We start from the raw sequence: 19,412 nt of genomic DNA on the forward strand, positions 1-19,412 counted from the left end.
TCAACAATAATAAGTTAAAAAGAATAAATAATTAAAAAATAAAATTAGAATAACAAAACTTGGCACGAATTTGATAAATTGATATAACAATATTGAAATAATGTTGCATGCATTATTTCAATATAATGATTGTTTGTTTGTTCTTCTTGAGGTTTTGAAAAAGTCATTCAAAAGCAATTTTTATTCTTTTGTAGCTTGTAAACAACAGTAAATCAAAAGTTTTGTAGGAGATAGTTTAATATTGAGAAAAAAAATATAATAAAACAGATGAATATAAGGTAAATAATAATATAAGATCAAATTCTTAGAGATAATAAGGAAGCACAATTTCCCACACAAGGAAATTATTCTCTAAAAATGTTTCATTCCTTTAAAAAAGCAGAAAAACTAACAACATTTCTTTTTTACTTCTTACACGTTCTCTTTTTAATTTAAAAGTACTTATAATTTCTTTTTAGTAACATGTACAAGTACTTTTTTTAAAAAAAATCAAAAAACAACATTTCTTTTTTACTTCTTACACGTTCTCTTTTTAATTTAAAAGTACTTATAATTTCTTTTTAGTAACATGTACAAGTACTTTTTTAAAAAAAATCAAAAATCAATGGACCCTAATATGAAGACTGAATGTACATTTATTAATGAAGGCAGCAAATTCTTAAATAGATTTACAACGGAAGTAATAAGACTCCTAAACGAACTGAACTAAAGTAATCTAATTAAATAATAACTGCTGAACTAGTAAGACAATTCTAATACGACTAAACTACTAACTGACGTCCTAAGACCAGATGTTCTAATACCTAAAGCAATTTTTCGTGGAATAGTGATTAAGACGACCCTGTTTTTGTCCTATGGAGGCTAAGATGACTAGATACTAATATCGCTTATACATGAATTAAAACAACACACTAGCTTGTTAAGGAAATATTTCATTTTTGTTAAAACTTAAAAGGTTACCCTTCATTTGACCTTTATCATGCTATATAACTGCTAGCAATAATTAATACCTCTGGATTCTAATACCATGATCAGGTAGTCTAGAATTCGAGTAACGTAGCTTTTGTGATGAAGTGTTTGAAAATTATTAAATTACATAAATCTCATCATTTTAATAGAAAATTACAATTTATTCTTAATAAGTGTCTAATTACATTAATTTTTTAAAAATTAGAATATCGGATATTTTAATTGAACCTCGAATATATTAAATATTGTTTCGGATACATAACATGTAGCTCATGTACATTAAATATTGGCTCGGAAATATATAGCTCAAATACATTAAATACTGACTCGAATACATAATATGTAGCTCAGATACATTAAATATTGGATCGGATACATTACTATGCAACTCAAATTTATTTTAAAAAAGGAAAAATTATTTGGATTAATGCCTTTTAATAAATAAATACTGATTTTAGCAATACATTTTATTTATTACTGTTTATTGCAATACTATGTTAAATCTACAATATCATATTATATTATAAGTGGGAAGATTCAAAGTTTAAAGTTGAATTACCAATTTACCCTTATATTAAAATAATTAAACAAATATTATAAAATATAATTAAATATTTAATAAATAACTCATTTAGATCGGTGCATGAATCAAATTCACATTAACAATTAGTTACTCTATTTTAAAAATCAGGAGTATTTGACTAAAACCGCTTAACTAATTTAATACAAATTAATTATCTACTCAAAAGTCATCATAGCTACTTCTATAAATTACCTAGCATGATCTTCATGTAAATGACAAGAGAAGGATGACAGATTATCATGCAAAAATAAACTTTGCAAATCATTTTGTATGTGTAGTAATTTTTTTTTGTTTTTATCCGCTCCTTTTTGTCCGTCCTAAGTATTATATATTTCCTTTTTATATATGTTGATGTATTTTCTTATGATTTTGTTTCTTTAATTAGAATATTTTGTGTCCTACAGAAGAAAATAGTAATATACAATTCATGTTCTACTATGTATCTTAATTATTGATGAAATTCATATTAATGAAAGATTAATCAGTTCATTTGACATGCTTATTTGGCTCTCGATAGAGTGTTCTACTTTAGTATAAATATGTTTTTGAAATTATTATTTATGAGTAGTGAGAAGAATGATTAAATGATATATGAATCCATATCCTAAAATAAAATGGTCCACCTAATTGGAGATAAAGAATAGATCATACTCTATATAGTATATATGTGATTTTGAGGTTGTATTTTTATTTAAACTTTTCATTTATATGTATAATTTATTGATCTTATTAGTCTATTATTTATTTGTTGGAACATTCATTCCTCAAATTGATCATATATCTAGAATAAGTCATTTTGAAAAGTTTATATTGCTCAATTTATATTTAATTATTCAAAGAGTAATGTTATGAAAAAAGGAGTATTATTCTTTTCTCTTCATAAATCATGTGTACAGTACTTTTTAAGGTTAAAAAGAAGACGTATATGTGATATAATGATAAAAATAATTGACATATTAATCATGGTAATGGCTTCAAGTGTGTTTCGTAATATACCAAGTGTTTATATCATAAATTTGCATATGTACCACATTGACGAAATCTTTTAGCATTTATAAATTTTATGCATCAAACGTCTATCTACTGTGATAATAAGCTATTTATTGTTGATGTAAAATTTTAACTGTAGCTGAAACATTGTCAAACTGTCATCTATAGATTATTGATTGGAGCTGGACCCATAAATAGTTGAGTAGTAATTATTTTTCAAACAAGAATGTCTACTTTTGCCTTAAAGATATTATTTTATTTATGATAATGTGATATTCTTCTGCCTAATTATTGAATGTTAATTATTTCTCATACACATAATTTTTTTAAATTAGAAGTTCAATGTGAAGAGTCATTCTCCACTATTTATGTAAAAACACTTGGAGAATTAAATTTTTAATATGCTTTTGAAGAACCAATTTACTAAGATTGATATTATCATAGGAAGGAAATTGCACTATTCAACATGAGAAGAAAAGAGAATGAGAGAAGGATAACAAAAAAATAACTAGATATATCATCTATTTAATGTTCTTCATATTATATTTGTTATTATTTAGTGAATAAAAGATAATAAAATTACTATTTTTAATTTAAGCATCTTTTTAATTACTTAACTTTTTAGTATATAATAGTTTAATTATAATAATAAGGGACAAACGTGCAAGGTACGTTCTCAGAAACTAGTATATTAAAAGTGCATTAAGTATGCAATATATATTTATCATAACTATTTTTAAAAATATATTATGCTTGTTGGTAAGAATTTGACACATTGTATTATAAGTGTATTAAAATGCGTGATAAATATATATCCATCAACAAAATTTGTATTATATGTAAGTAATAAATTATTTTTTATAATATGAATTAAAAGTGTATTATAAATGTATTAAAAGTGTTAAAGTAAAAATAAATGTTATTGTTATGAATAGCAAAAATATTTTATTTGTAGTACATTTACGTAAGTTTCCAAAAAAAAAGAAGAAATTTTGGAGATTTTTAAAAATATTAGGGAATAATGAAAATAAGTAAAAATAAAAGGCGTATATTTATGTAATTTAACAAATTTAATGACTTCTACTATATATGTAACGGGAAGGATGTTATTGGCTTGATGTATTTCACATTCGAAGCCAAAAGCGACTCCATTTTGATACTTTCACTGAATGCAGATGGGAAACTACAGTTTTTGAGATGGAATAATGATTCTACCAATAGCTGGGATGAAGTGAAACACATCACTTAACTATACTGATAAAGACGTATTTGTAAAGAATACTGGACCGAAGTTGCCTGATAAAGCTACTTACTGGGGAATGTTGTATCCCCAGGACTGTGAACACAAGTGCTTAAATGAAAGATCATGTATGGCTTATACTAACATCAGTGGAAGCAAATGTGTTGTTTGGTTGGAAGATTTAGTTGATATGAGATATTCACAAATTGCTGGGAACAACATTTTTATACGGATGGCAAATGGAAAACCAGGTAAAAGTGATTGATTGCTTGTGACATTTTTATATGTGTGTATGAATGACATTTGAAGGATGTAGTAGTTAATTTTTTGTGTAAGTTTGATTATTTGCACATAAATATTAATTAATAAAATTTTCATGTTAGTGCTTAATTAAATGGTTCATCGCAGATTGATATCGAAACATTAGATATTTGTTTGAAGCATTAGCCTAAATATTGTTACATAACTCCTACACAATCTAGCGTAAGATGAAACTAACTTGCATGCATCTGGTTATTCTCATGCAAAAATCTTTAACTGGATATGCAAATACTTCTAGAAATTCCTATAAAGTTTATCTGTCAAAGCTGAAGCCTAATTTTATGAGTAAGAAGTAACTAACACTTTTAACTTTCTTATATACAGATGCACCTGTTGCAGGCTGGAGATGGAAAGAGGAATGGACTGTTTTTGCTTCTTTAATTTCAGAGTTGACACTGCTTACTATCTTGCTTATAACTGTTGGGGTTCTATGCCAAAAGAAGAGAAATGTGCTAGGTAAAAAAAATCACCTTGCGCTTCTATTATATTATTTTCATAGTTATTAATTACACACTAAGTTTAGTTTCACTAGAACACTATAAATTATTTAGCAAACACATGATCTAAGTAAGATAGCTAGCCTAATACTCATATTAAGGTATTGTTTGATTGATTTGTATTCTCAAAAGAATATCTTCATCTGCGCAGATGAATCAGAAATCAATCAGCCGGCAAATTCTCAAGAAGCTTCATTGCAGGGCACTAACGTCATTGCATATGATTCCAGTGATCTAGCTGCAGCCACTAACAATTTCTCGCTGGCTAATAAGATAGGGCATGGTGGCTTTGGCAATGTTTATAAGGTAATTATTTCTTTTCAATAAGTATGAAAATGCATATTTACAGTAACTCAGACAATAAATTAATATCTAAATGATACACAATAATTGTAGGGTGTACTAGCGAATGGAGTAGAAATTGCAGTGAAGAAGAAGGACATGACTTCACGTCAAGGATTTACTGATTTCAAGAATGAAGTCAAGTTAATAGCAAAGCTACAACATCGTAACCTAACCAAGTTGTTGGGATACTGCATTAATGGAGCAGAAAAATTCCTAGTGTATGAATTCATGGCGAATAATAGCCTAGACAAGGTCATATTTGGTATGACATCTTAAATAACAAACCTTTTTTTTTTAACAATTGTCTGTGTTGTTTTAATATTGAAAAAGCCACAAAGACAGAAATTTCAACTATTTTTTGTACATGTCCAGATCCTGCAAGATGGGGTGCAATAACATGGCCAATGCGCTTCAACATTATCAAGGGAATCGCAAAAGGATTAGTTTACATGCTGATAGAATATATGCCTTCACTTATCAGTCAATGGACCAGGTCCCTTGACACACTAACAAGTATGAACAGAAAGTAAATGCAGTTTAAACAACACAATGATTTTACGTGGAAACCTCCTTGCTTAAGGGAGTAAAACCACAACCTGTCTCACAGGATTTTCAATCGTTTTCACTAATCTTCACAAGCAAAAGTGAAACCCGATTACAACAAATGTGAGAAGAAGTTTTTAACTCACGTTCAAGCAATAATCTCTATTGCTTGACAAGCCTAAGTAGAAGTAAATCTACCCACTAAGCTATCCCACCTAGACAACTTAGAATTTCAATACCATCCACTGATTCCTTTATAGATTGAGGAATAGTTTACAATGTAAGACCAAGAGATATATTCTTAAACAACTACAACTAAATGCTCCAGAGATTTGTGTTGTTCTCTGAATAATTCTGCTGTTTGATTTTCGATAGCCTTTGCAAGTGTTCTTGAAAATACTTTATCAAGTTGCAAAAACTGAAAATGATGTTTAGGAAAGTGACTTTTATATGGACAAGTCACTTTCCTTAAACTCTTTGCCATTGGTTGGAGAAGTCTGACTTTCTGACGTCGTTGGGAAGAGTGCACCTACTTTCTGTACCTTCTCCAGCTGGCAGTTAACTGGCTTGTCACATTGGGAGCCCGGTACCTTTACAAGGTCCCTGAGTTTATTTCATATTCAGTACTCGAATAAGAAACCTGGTACCTTTACAAGGTCCCTGAGTTTGTCAGATCATCAAAACTGCAAATAACATTTTCCCCCTTTTTGATGATGACAAACAATTGCTCTCAGGCACCACTCCAGCTTTGTTCCCCCTCACTGTATTTCCCGTTCCCCCTCACTGTATTCCCCCTCACACATATAACTCAGCCACTTAGCTACTTACCAGTTTTACTTCCCCCTTTTGGCATCATAAAAAAGATATACAGTAAACCAATGATGTCAACAGTAATACCAGATAAGATCAAAGCTAGATAGCAATTAAACAAAAAGGGAAAAACATTCACAATAGATATTAGTTAGAACACCGGAGGAATAAGTTAAATAGCATTCCACAATAACATTTAGTACATTAAAATCAAACTGATAATCCAGCAACACAAAGATAAGCCACAAGAAGAAGACACGAGAGGAAATTTGAACAGGCTAGGAAGAGGGGGGTTGATGAGAGAGGGACTGGATAATGAGAGTGAGTCGAGCATTGGCAGCATCATTATCCTTAATTGCCTTCTCTTGCAAGGCAGTAATCTTGTCCTTCAGCTCTGCATTCTCCCTCTCCAGGGCTTGACCACAGAAGTACTAGGTCCTTCAGTCTGTGCAACAAGTAGTTCAGCTTTGAGTATGGCAATCTCAGCATCTTTACCACTCAAACGCACAGTCAGCTCCTCAACCTCATGCTTGAGTTGATCCTGATCGTCTATGAGTTGAGTTATCTTGCTCTTGGGATTGCCTCTCCCTTCGATACACTCACATTCGACCAGGGTACTCTCTGAAACAGTTTATTTCACAGCCCCAACCCTGCCAACACTCCGAGGAATTTTAAAATTCTTGAAAACTTCAGTGAGAAAGTATCCGTATCCCATTCCATGAACGCCTTTCCTCTCGATGACAGTTTTGTACATGTGCTCAAGCATAAGACCTGGGAGATTTAGAGATTCGAATCTGCACAACATCTCCATCACAAATAAGTCAGCAGAAGTTGCTGAAGTCCTCTTTTCAGTCTGAGGAAGGAGAACCTTGTTAATGATTTCGAACACCAACTGGTACTCGCTCTTCATGACTTTCTTAAAAACCCCAGCAACCTTTGTTGTGGGGATCTTAGAAACAAAGGACACAAACTCAATCGAACAAGTCTTCCCAGTCACAGACCCGGTCCCCTCTCTAGGTACCCTTAAAATTTTGCCCAGCAGAGACTCATCCAGATGCACTGCAATATCATTTACTCTTGTGAGGACACTCCCATCTTCTTTGAATTTAATGTTGTAATAGAATTCTCGCACTTCTTCTTCATAGAGAATAGGAGATTTCTAGTTGAATAGATGCATCCATGATTGAATGTCTACCATGTCATGAAGAGAGTCCATGCCAGGAAGATTGATTATTCCCATATCAAAAATTCTTCCAGCCAACACAGCTTGCTTTCTCAGGTTGTCAACAACTTCCTGCATGTTGACCTCCTCTTCACTCCTGTTTTGGGCACCAGGTCCCTGTGATCTCATCCGTTTCCCTGTAGAACTCTTCCTTTTGGGTTTTGTTTTCTCAACCTTATTTGAATCCTTTGACTTTGTGTTTCCTGACCTTTTCTTCTTGTTTTTCTTTTCAACTTCTTCAGCAGACAACTCAACAACATCAGATTCAGGCATTTTTAAGTTTGATACTTTAAAGGTTCTAGCACTCCTTATTTCAGCCGTAGATCTTGCACTAGCCTTTAAGGCATCAGCCATCAATTTTCGAGCATCAGATCTAATAGTAGGTCTTCTTCTAGGAACCTCTTCCACAACCTTTTCTTTTCCCTTCCTAGACACCTCAACCTCCCTTCTTTCAACCTTCCATTTAATGGGTTCCTCATCACTCTCAGAATCTGAGGAGTTGGAAGAAGGATACCTCCCAAAATCCGAAGTTTTATCAAAAATAGGTTGAGTGTCTCTTACCTCTTCTCCTTGTAAAGCCTCATGTTGCTCAGCCCTAGCCTCTTCCCTCATCATTGCAAGACTTTCTATAACCAGTTCTTAACTTGCTGCCAAAATGTTTGACTCAGACGATTTATTTCTTGGCAAGTCTCCCTCAAACAAATTGTCAGGCAACATCTCATGGTGAGGACCAGGTCCAGTAGGCATACTAGTGCTATTCAAATCAATGGAATAGAAGGGATTGTCAGGGGTATCTTTCTGAGAACTCGAAGGGGCACTAGATCTGGACTCTACTGCTGAAGGGGAGTAAAAAGCGATAGGTTCTATTTCACTGAGAGCACTGAGCACTTGTTTAGATGTGGAGGAAGGATCAGACATATTTGACTTGAATAAGAACAAAAATAGCTTTTTGAAGGGAAAAAGGAAGAAGAAAGAACAGATTTTGTCTTTTAACTTTTCTTTGTTTCTCTTTTAAAATGAAGGAATGTTGAGAGATGGATGAGAAATCAAAGAGAAGTAAAGAGGGTTTAAAAAGGATTTGAAATGGTGCCAGGTCCTTGATTTGACGTGTCGCTTGAGGGATAAGCGATGGGACTAACGGTCAGAATGACCGATGACTAACACGTGGCATTATCAACGGTCATAATTTTCAGTTTAAAATTAATGTACGAATACTAACCTGGATAGGCACCAGGTACCATAACACAGTTTTATCCTCATTCCTCAGTTGTTCTAGCCATATCTTTGCTAAGCTAGTCCTTCCTGAAAGTATACCTACAATAGGTACAAAGATGATCTAATCCAGATATTAAATTATTCACACAAAGGATACCTGTACTGCAAATTTAGCCATCAAGGAAATTCAACTGTTGGAAGCTATGGATATCACTTAGAGATCATCATACCCAACTTCAACCTATTTCTCTCAAATTGATCTTCACTGAGAGCCTTGGTGAAGATGTCTGCAATTTGCTCCTCTGTTGGACAATATGTAAGCACAATATTCCCCTTTTCAACATTGTCTCTCAGAAAGTGATGTCTAACATCAATATGTTTTGTTCTCTTATGGTGAACTGGATTTTTTCCCATACTAACTGCACTAGTATTGTCACACATAAGAGGAATAGCTTTAATGTTTATACCAAAATCCTCCAAGTGTTGCTTGATCCATAACAATTGCGAACAGCATGCCGCTGCTGCTACATACTCAGCTTCAGCTGTTGAAAGAGCCACAGAATTCTATTTCTTGGTTCCCGAAGAAATGAGTGAAGATCCAAGGAAATGAGCCATTCCAGAAGTAGTTTTCCTGTCAACTTGATAACCAGCAAAATCAGCATCTGCAAAACCAACTAGATCAAAACTATCACCTGCTGGATAGAAGAGAACCAGGTCCCCTGTCTTCTTCAAGTATCTTAGAATACGTTTTGCAGCCTTCAAGTGTGAATCACGGGGACATGCTTGAAACCTGGCACACATTCCAACACTATAAACAATATCAGGTCTGCTAGCAGTCAGATATAGCAAGGATCCAATGATTCCCCTATACATGGTTTGATTCACAAGAGGATCAGATTCCTCTACTACAAGCTTGGAATTCGTTCCCATAGGAGTATCAATAGGTTTGGAGTAAAACATATTGAATTTCTTCAGCAGCTCCTTAATGTACTTCTCCTGACAGATTGAAATCCCATTTGATGATTGCTTGATTTGTAGGCCAAGGAAAAATGTCAGTTCACCCATCATGCACATTTCAAATTCTTTTCCCATTAATGATGAGAATTCTTCACAAAAGTGTTCTGAAGTAGCTCCAAAAATTATATCATCCACATAAACTTGAATAATAAGCAATTCTTGTTCTCTTTTTAATAAGAACAGAGTATTGTCTATTTTTCCTCTTTTGAAACCATTCTTCAGCAGAACTTTGACAGCCTTTCATACCATGCTCTAGGAGCTTGTTTCAATCCATACAGAGTCTTATTCAATCTGAACACATGATCTGGTAGCTCAGCATCTTCAAACCCAGGAGGTTGTTTAACAAATACCTCCTCCTTCAGATCTCCATTCAGAAATGCACTTTTGACATCCATTTGATACAGCTTGAACCCCATGAATGCATCAAAAGCTATTAAAATTCTAATGGCCTCCATCCTGGCAACAGGTGCAAAGTCTCATCGTAGTCTATTCCTTCTTCTTGATTGTATCCTTGAACCACCAACCTGGATTTGTTTCTAGTGATCACTCCATTTTCGTCGAGCTTGTTTCTGAAAACCCATATGGTTCCTATTACTGTTCTGCCTGCAGGTCGAGGAACCAGGTACCATACCTTGCTTCTTTTAAACTAATGAAGTTCTTCTTGCATTGAGTTGATCCAATCTGCATCACCTAATGCCTCTTTCACATTCTTAGGCTCAATAGATGATATGAATGCTGAAAATGCAACTATATTTCTTATTTTTGATCTAGTATGAATTCCAGAGTTCAAAGGAGAGATAAGATTATCAAGAGGATGTGATGAACTATGTTTCCATCCTGGTCTTAAAGCAGACTGGTTGAGCTGATCAGCATGTTCTTCTTTTTCAAGGATGTCATCATTTTCTGGGGAGTTTGATGTACTCTGACTGGAATTCAGAGTAGTACCAGGTACCTCATCACACTTTTCCACTTCATCAGCCTTTTCAGGTAGACTATGATTATGATTATCATAGTCATTTTTCAACTGTTGTTCTGCATCAGCTTCACTTCCTTCAATTTTCTGTGAATTGAACAGCTTGATCACTTCATCTTCATCATTTGATCCATTGTTTTTCAAGTTTCCATCTTCATCAAATACAACATAAATGCTTTCTTCAATGCATTGAGTTCTTTTGTTGAATATTCTGTATGCTTTACTCGATGAAGAATATCCAACAAACACTCCTTCATCACTTCTAGGATCAAATTTTCCCAGATCATCCTTTCCATTGTTCAGCACAAAACATTTACAGCCAAATGCCCTAAGATAGCTCAGCATAGGCAAACTGTTGTTGAGCAGCTCATAGGGGGTCTTATTCAAAATAGCTCTTATCAGACACCTGTTGGTAACATGACAAGCTGTGTTGACAGCTTCAGCCCAAAAACTTTGAGGAAGGTTTGACTCAATAATCATGGTTCTGGCAATGTTCACCAAGGTTCTGTTTTTTCTTTCCACCACTCCATTTTGTTGAGGAGTTCTTGGAGCAGAAAAGTTATGACTAGTACCATTCTCCATGCAAAATTGATCCAGTTTTGAGTTCTCAAACTCAGTTCCATGATCAGATCTAATCCCACAAATCACTTGATCCAATTTTGTTTGAATCATTTTGAAGAACACCACCAATTCTTCAGGTGTGTCTACTTTTGATCTTAGGAATCTTGTCCATATGTATCTTGAGTAATCATCAACTATCACCAGAATGTATTTCTTGCCATTTCTGCTTTGAATCTTCAGAGGTCCACATAAGTCCATATGTAACAGCTCCAGTATTCTTGATGAGGTTACTTGCTTCTTTGGCTTAAAGGATGATCTGATTTGTTTTCCTTCGACACAAGCTTCACAAATTTTATTTTCAGCAAACTTCAATTTTGGCAGACCTCGGACTAGGTCCTTAGAAATTAGTTTATTCAATAAAGATGAGCTCACATGCCCTAGCCTGCGATGCCAAAGATCAACATTCTCATTATGAGCACTAAGACATGTCAGATCATCTCCATGAGACGTTTCTAAGTTGGACACATACATGTTTTTACTTCTGAAAGCAGTGAGAATCACTTTCTTTGTAGTTAGACTAACCACAGTGCACTTCTCAAAAGTAAAGTTGACTTCATTTCCCTTGTCACAAATTTGAGAAACACTCAAAAGACTGTACTTCAACCCATCAACATGATACACATTGTCAATTGATTCTTCAAGAGACTTTCCCACTTTACCAACTCCCAAAATGTACCCCTTCTTTCCATCACCAAAAGAGACACCTCCTCCCTGAAGTGTCTTGAGTGAGAGGAAATTTTTGATGTCACCAGTCATATGTTTAGAGCATCCACTATCCATATACCAACATTGACTCCTGCTCCTCTCACTCACCTGCAACAAGAATCACTTGTTAAGCTTGGGAACCCATTTCAATTTGAGTTCCCAGAAAGCAGACAAGGGAGTGATCAGATTGTATCTAGTCCAATAAGGCAGTTTTTGAATCTTTCTAACAAAGTACTTTGGAGCAGAAACAGATTTTTTCTTTGAAAATCTATCAGTTGACACATGTTTTGGAGGACCAGGTCTCTCTTTTGATACTCTTTGCCTTTCAGTATAATTAGAGAGTCTTTCATGAGAATTTCTCTAGCCAGCACACTCTCCCTTTAAATGCCCATTTTTACCACAGTGAAGACAAAGCAGATTGTCAGACACAAACACATACTTGCTGTAAGGGTTAAAAGGAGGAGTGATATTCAAACTTCCTAGACCTTTCTTATTGAAATTACTCTGATTTGTTGCACTTGACAGCAACTTAGAGGATTTTTTCCACTGAAGAGATTTTTCAAGTTCTTCCTTAAGTTTGACAATATCCTTTTTTAAAGTTGTTGCTCTTCTCCAAAGCCAATCCCATATTTTTCTCAGTGATTTTCAGTTTTTCTTCAGTTTCAACTTGTAGACCATTTGACCTTCTTCTAGATTAAGTGGAGCAGCCATTCTAGAACAGATATCACTTCCTTGGTGTTAACCAAATAGAGAGTGTCCGCTCTGATACCACTTGATAGAATATATGCCTTCACTTATCAGTCAATGGACCAGGTCCCTTGACACACTAACAAGTATGAACAGAAAGTAAATGCAGTTCAAACAACACAATGATTTTACGTGGAAACCTCCTTGCTTAAGGGAGTAAAACCACGACCTGTCTTACAGGATTTTTAATCGTTTTCACTAATCTTCACAAGCAAAAGTGAAACCCGATTACAACAAATGTGAGAAGAAGTTTTTAATCTCACGTTCAAGCAATAATCTCTATTGCTTGACAAGCCTAAGTAGAAGTAAATCTACCCACTAAGCTATCCCACCTAGACAACTTAGAATTTCAATACCACCCACTGATTCCTTTATAGATTCAGGAATAGTTTACAATGTAAGACCAAGAGAATATATTCTTAAACAACTACAACTAAATGCTCCAGAGATTTCTGTTGTTGTCTGAATAATTCTGCTGTTTGATTTTCGATAATCTTTGCAAGTGTTCTTGAAAATACTTTATCAAGTTGCAAAAACTGAAAATGATGTTTAGGAAAGTGACTTTTATATGGACAAGTCACTTTCCTTAAACTCTTTGCCATTGGTTGGAGAAGTCTGACTTTCTGACGTCGTTGGGAAGAGTGCACCTACTTTTTGTACCTTCTCCAACTGGCAGTTAACTGGCTCGTCACATTGGGAGCCCGGTACCTTTACAAGGTCCCTGTTTATTTCATATTCAGTACTCGAATAAGAAACCTGGTACCTTTACAAGGTCCCTGAGTTTGTCAAATCATCAAATGCAAATAACACATGCATCATGACTCAAGGTTGACAATTATCCACCAGGACTTAAAGGCTAGCAATGTCTTGCTAGACAGAGAGATGACACCCAAGATGTCTGACTTAGGGTTGTCAAGGGTAGTCGAAGATGGTGATGAAGAAAAGACTCAGCATTTAATTGGAACACGGTAAGTATATTATCGTTAAGACTAAATGTTTATATAAATATTTTTGAGTTCTTAGAACTGATGGTTTTATATCATGGCTGTAGTGGTTATATGCCACCTGAGTACATGAAACATGGACGCTATTCAACAAAATCATACGTGTTTAATTATGGAATCATGACATTGGAGATTGTCAGTGGCCAAAAGAATTATGATTATTGGCACCCAGTCTACGATATTGGTCTGGTAGACTATGTAAGTATATCGTCGATCCTCTGATTATCGTCATTACCTCACTTAAATTGGTTACATAGAAGTTTCACATTGTGCTAAAATAATTTACATGATTGATGATCTATTGTTGGTCAGGCTTGGAGAGTTTGGAGTAACGGGAATGCCATAGAACTACTGGATCCAATGATTGAAAAACCAGGCGATGAGAATGAAGTTTTAGGATGCATCCTTGTTGGGCTCTTGTGTTGTCAACGCGGTCCCCAAGACAGACCTTCAATGATTCAGGCGGTTTCCTTACTGGAGGAGAATGAAATGTCAAGGTTAAATTTTGTGCCTCAGGAACCTTACTACTCTAAGTGAAGAAACCTTACCCCTAGAACAAGAACCAGGTTCTTGTAATTTTGTCGTAACACAATAAAACAAAGATTTATCGTGGAAACCTTCCTAACTCAAGGAAGGGAAAAACCACACCGAAGTTTTCTATTAATTCAAGATTTACAACTCAGTTAATCAATGAATCTAACTCTAAACTTCTAAACCCTTTTCGATTAACTATAATCGAAAATTCTCCACTCAACAAGAAGTCAAACTCGCTTCTTGTTTACAAAAGCTCTCAACTCTTGTTAACTCTAATCACCCAAGAAGTCAAACCCACTTCTTGTTTACAATTCTCACAACCTCTCGCCCAAGAAGTCAAACCCACTTCTTGTTACAATTCTCTCAAGACTCAACTCCCAAGAAGTCAAACCCACTTCTTGTTACAAATCTAGGAATTATTACAACTCAATAATAAACCTAGAACAAATCAATAAAGACTAATAACCCTAGACTTTAATTGATCAAACTTCAATATCCAATAGTTCTGAGTAGAACAGGTTTCGTGAACCTGGTCCTTATGTTGCTGTGATGAAGGTGAACCTGGTCCTTGCGTTTCTGTGACGAAGGCCTGCGTTTTTTCTCCAGAAAATACTGCTCTCAAGATGATATATTTCGTGAATATGCAATATCTATCGTTCTGGCTTTGCTGGAAAAATTCTCTCGATTTTTGTGATTGCAAAGACATTTTTTTCTTTCAACTTCTTGATCCTTTTATAGATTTGATTTGCCTTCAACTTCTACAAGGAAAGGAATTACAAATCCTTTTCCTTCTTGAACGTGTCTATATTTACTTCTTTCCTTATTTGACTTAGTTTGTAATTTCTTTATTTCTTTCCTTCTTTGACTTGAATTGCTACTTTTTTATTTCTTTCCTTCTTTATTTATTTCCATATTTGTTTCCTTCTTTACAATTCTGCACTTTTTCTTCTTTGCCTCAATACTTTTTCTTCTTTGCCGCAATCTCTCATAATTGTACACATACGACACCATGCCTTCACTTTGTCAATCATCAAAACTACCTTATTTGTTCTCCTACTTCCCAACATTTTCCCCCTTTTTGATGATGATAACCAATGATTTGTTACACATCAAGACTCTTTGTTAGTGATCAAAACTTCAATTCTTTGTCATCCATCAAAACTACAAACTTCATGTTTTCTCATTCCCCAACAATTTCCCCCTTTTTGATGATGACAAACTATGCATATGTCTATCCACATTATATACTTCCCCTCTTTTGGCATCATTGAAAACCAATAACCAAAATACTCGAATAACATTCAATGAGTGCAATATCATTTTCAACTCATAGCCACTTGGGCAACACTTTCAAGTACACTTCTGCTAACAAAATGGTTAGTTAATCTGAGGATATTAGTCATCTTAAACTCATACACAATTAAGATCTTCAATGAGAAAGGAAATAAACAAATATGTACCCGTTTATGCCCTTAATAAAAAACATATGATATCATGAGTATGAGACAGACATAAGCACATCAAAGAGTCAAAGAGTCTAAAATTTGAAGATGAGGATTGGGACAAAGATTACTAAAGTGAGGAAGAAAGGGATGTTTACTGCCATTGATAATTTTCTTTCAGTATGCCCATTGTGCACCAGCTCCTTTATTCTGATCGGTTTTCTTAGAATGTGAAATTTCATCAAGAGAAACATGAGGTACATCATCACTTTTTTTTAAACTCTACTCCGTAACAGTTTCATTCCTCCATGCTTTTTTTGATAGCCTTTTTCTTGAAGGAGTATCAACTACAAGTAAGAGATTCACCACATTTTGGTGCACAAAGAGATATGTTTATCAATAATGAAAGCAAGCATCAATTTATTTCTGTGAGAATTGTTCCCCCTGAGAGATAGACAGATTATACACTTGGAATGGATGAAATATCAATTTGGAGTTTGTGAACCTGGTTCAGATGTGGGTGGTAAAGCAAGGTTCCCCCTAAATTAAAGCATGAGTGACTTCAATACTGAGATTTTCATCATTAGAGCAGTTTGAGATTGAACGATGCTTATTGTCAAAGAGGGTTCTTGGTGATCTTTAAGAAAGTTGAATTCTTTATGATCAACCAGGTTCATTAGTGCTTATGTTTGACCCAAAATTAGGAAATTAATGCATTGAAAAAGGATGGTACATACCTGAGTATTACAGAGAAACCAGGTTCCCCCTTTTTTTTGTGTTTCTCCATGATTTACTTAATGGTGTTAGCAAAGAGTAGAGATAACATCCGTAGACTTTCTAATGAGTGTGTACCTGTTACAGTACGAGGTTGAGTTAGCAGATATTCATTGTGTAATCACTCAAGCGTAAGATTATTCGTTTACTAGCAAATTTTAAAGGAAATCATGATAATGCATCAACTTGTTTCGATAAGACCATGCTTTGACTGATTTTTCTCAAGTTCTTCATATTCAAGGCCTTCATGAGAATGTCGCATCATCATATTCTCTAAGATTAAACGAATCTTAAGCTGTCATAGAGAACCAACCCTTGTCAATTTTTAATATCTTCCAATGAACAACAAGGACCATGTTCACACAACAAAGTTCCCCCTAAAGGTGTACCATACTCTTACTGTCCCGATTGCTCTATTATTCCCCCAATCTCCAGAACCATAGATTAGTAGTAATTCATGTTGCAGTTGCATCAATGATTGTTAGATGTGAACCAGGTTCATATGCAGTGTTCCCTAAATTTGCATCATCAAAGATGTTTGATATCATGTCACTTTCTTCAAATTTTTTTGTCTCTTTCATTTTTCTCATCCTTTTCAAGGAACAAACTGCCTCCTTGAAAATCAAAGAGCGAGAGGAAATTTTCTACCATTTTTAGCACCTGTTTGGAGCATGCCTATTCATGTACCAAGTTGGCCTTTTCCCTCTCACCTTCACCTGAAACACTAGTCAAAGATTAGTCTTGGGAACCCAGATTAGCTTGGGACCCTTTATGTGAGTAAAAGGATGAATAAGATTTTTTCTAGCCCATAAAGGCAAATAAGAAAACCTTTATTTGGAGCATTTTTATTTCGAACCAGGTTCTTAGCCGTATCAGTCTTTTCTTTTTTGGTGAGCTTAACATTTTTCTGAAAAGCCTCAAATAAAGCTTTACATTGATTCTTTAAATGACCTGAGTTTCCACAATGAGTGCATAAACTTTTAGACATGTGAATAGTGTGTAACACAAGATTATTCTGTTTTTTAAAACCTATCCCACTTCGACTAGTGGTTTGCCTTTCTTGAATCTGAGTNAGACCTGGTCCATCTAAGATTTCTTTCCAGATCCAGTTTGGTATGATCAAGATTTTCTTGTAGCAACCTATTCCTTTCTGTTAAAGCTTGATATTTTATGGTTAACAATTTTATTTTTTCTTCTAGAGCTAATTGAAGTTCACTAGCAGAGTTTTTGCCCTTGTGACTTAACTCTGAGATTTTAATCTGTTCTTTTAATTTATTTTGAAGAAAGTGATTGTGTTTCTCAAGATTGTCATTGACTTCTCTTAAAGATGCATAGTTTTCCATCACTTGTTCTCTTTCAGAATTGACAGACTGATATGCATCTATAAGAGTACTCAATAAAGACTCTAGTTCCTTTTTAGAATATGATTCAATATTTACTTTGATGTGATGAAAACTTACCTTGCTTTGTTTTTCATCTTCTTCATCATCTTCAGAATCTGTTTCAGCAATGAGTGCAAGAAAATCATATTTATTTGATTGTTCTATTGCAAGTAGTGACTGATTTTCGAACCCTCCATCCTCAAATTCTTCTTCAGATAAGTCCCCCATAGCGGCAAAGGCTCTTCTCGTTGAAAGATCCGCTTCTTGATTGGTCATTCTTCTGTTTGTGGGAATGTACTTATCATTCTTGATTTCCTTTTCTTTTTCTGAACTGTTCCTCTTTTTCTCTAGAGCATTTAATGGACAAAACTTGACAAAGTGATCCGGACTTCCACACTTGTGACATACTTGATCTATTGGATTTTCAGTTATTTTTTGAGAGTTCCTTCTGTGGTACACCTGTCCCTTTTTTAACATTCTTGAGAACCTTTTGGTCATTAACGCAATGTTTTCGTCCTCAAAATTTTCTGGTGTTGTGCCTGTAAGAACCAGGTTCTTCTCTTTTCTTTTGCCTCCAATTTCCTTTTCTTGTTTTTTCTTGAGTTCATAGGTCATGAGATTTCCAATGAGTTCATCCATAGCTAACTTATCTAGATCACGGGCTTCAGTAATGGCTTCTACTTTGCTTTCCCAAGATTTTGTAAGAACACTCAAAAGTTTTCTGACTGCTTTCCCATTGGGAATTATTTCACCTAGTGAGTAGATTTCATTAATGATAGCAGTGAATCTGGTATGCATCTCTTGGATTGTTTCACCTTCTGTCATTCGAAACAGTTCGTATTGTCTATTCAAGTTATCTATTTTAGACTTCTTTACCTGAGTTGTTCCTTCATGTGCAGTTTGCAAAGTTTCCCATATTGCTTTTGCATCTTGACATGATGATATTCGATTGTATTCATCTGGACCTATTCCGCATATCAAGATCTTTTTTGCTTTAGCATTGTTCTGAATTGCAAGTTTATCTGCAGCATTCCATTCTTTCCTATCTTTTGGTACTTGAGTGGTTCCATCAATTCCATTCTTCATGGGTATGGTTGGACCGTCCAACACGACTCCCCATAAGTCTGGATTTTCTCCTAGTAAATGATCCATCATGCGATTCTTCCACCATCCATAATACTTTCCATTAAACAGTGGTGGTCGAGTTTGAGAAGCTCCTTCTTGTGGTGTAGGTGGTGCAGCCATTGATCCTTTTCAAGATGTTAGTCTTTAAATGAAAAGACCCGCTCTGATACCAATTGAATAAACCTTACCCCTAGAACAAGAACCAGGTTCTTGTAATTTTGTCGTAACACTATAAAACAAAGATTTATCGTGGAAACCTTCCTAACTCAAGGAAGGGAAAAACCACACCGAAGTTTTCTATTAATTCAAGATTTACAACTCAGTTAATCAATGAATCTAACTCTAAACTTCTA

General features: G+C 34.6%; 2 protein-coding genes across 2 annotated transcripts; both read left to right on the forward strand.

Annotated features, from left to right (window-relative positions):
* The first annotated feature begins 3,912 nt into the window (after nucleotides 1-3,912).
* LOC107016926 (G-type lectin S-receptor-like serine/threonine-protein kinase At1g61400) lies at nucleotides 3,913-5,475 on the forward strand. Its single transcript, XM_015217243.1, has 5 exons — nucleotides 3,913-4,033; nucleotides 4,428-4,559; nucleotides 4,752-4,906; nucleotides 4,997-5,207; nucleotides 5,318-5,475. The coding sequence occupies exons 1-5, from the start codon at nucleotides 3,913-3,915 to the stop codon at nucleotides 5,473-5,475; spliced, it is 777 nt and encodes a 258-aa protein (XP_015072729.1).
* Nucleotides 5,476-13,680: 8,205 nt separating this feature from the next.
* On the forward strand, nucleotides 13,681-14,339 carry LOC107016932 (cysteine-rich receptor-like protein kinase 10). The gene is made up of 3 exons (XM_015217247.1): nucleotides 13,681-13,766; nucleotides 13,850-14,000; nucleotides 14,115-14,339. Exons 1-3 carry the CDS (start codon nucleotides 13,681-13,683, stop codon nucleotides 14,337-14,339), a joined length of 462 nt encoding a protein of 153 aa, XP_015072733.1.
* The last annotated feature ends 5,073 nt before the right edge of the window (nucleotides 14,340-19,412 follow it).

Source organism: Solanum pennellii, chromosome 1, assembly GCF_001406875.1.
Source record: "Solanum pennellii chromosome 1, SPENNV200".
Classification (NCBI taxonomy): domain Eukaryota; kingdom Viridiplantae; phylum Streptophyta; class Magnoliopsida; order Solanales; family Solanaceae; genus Solanum; species Solanum pennellii.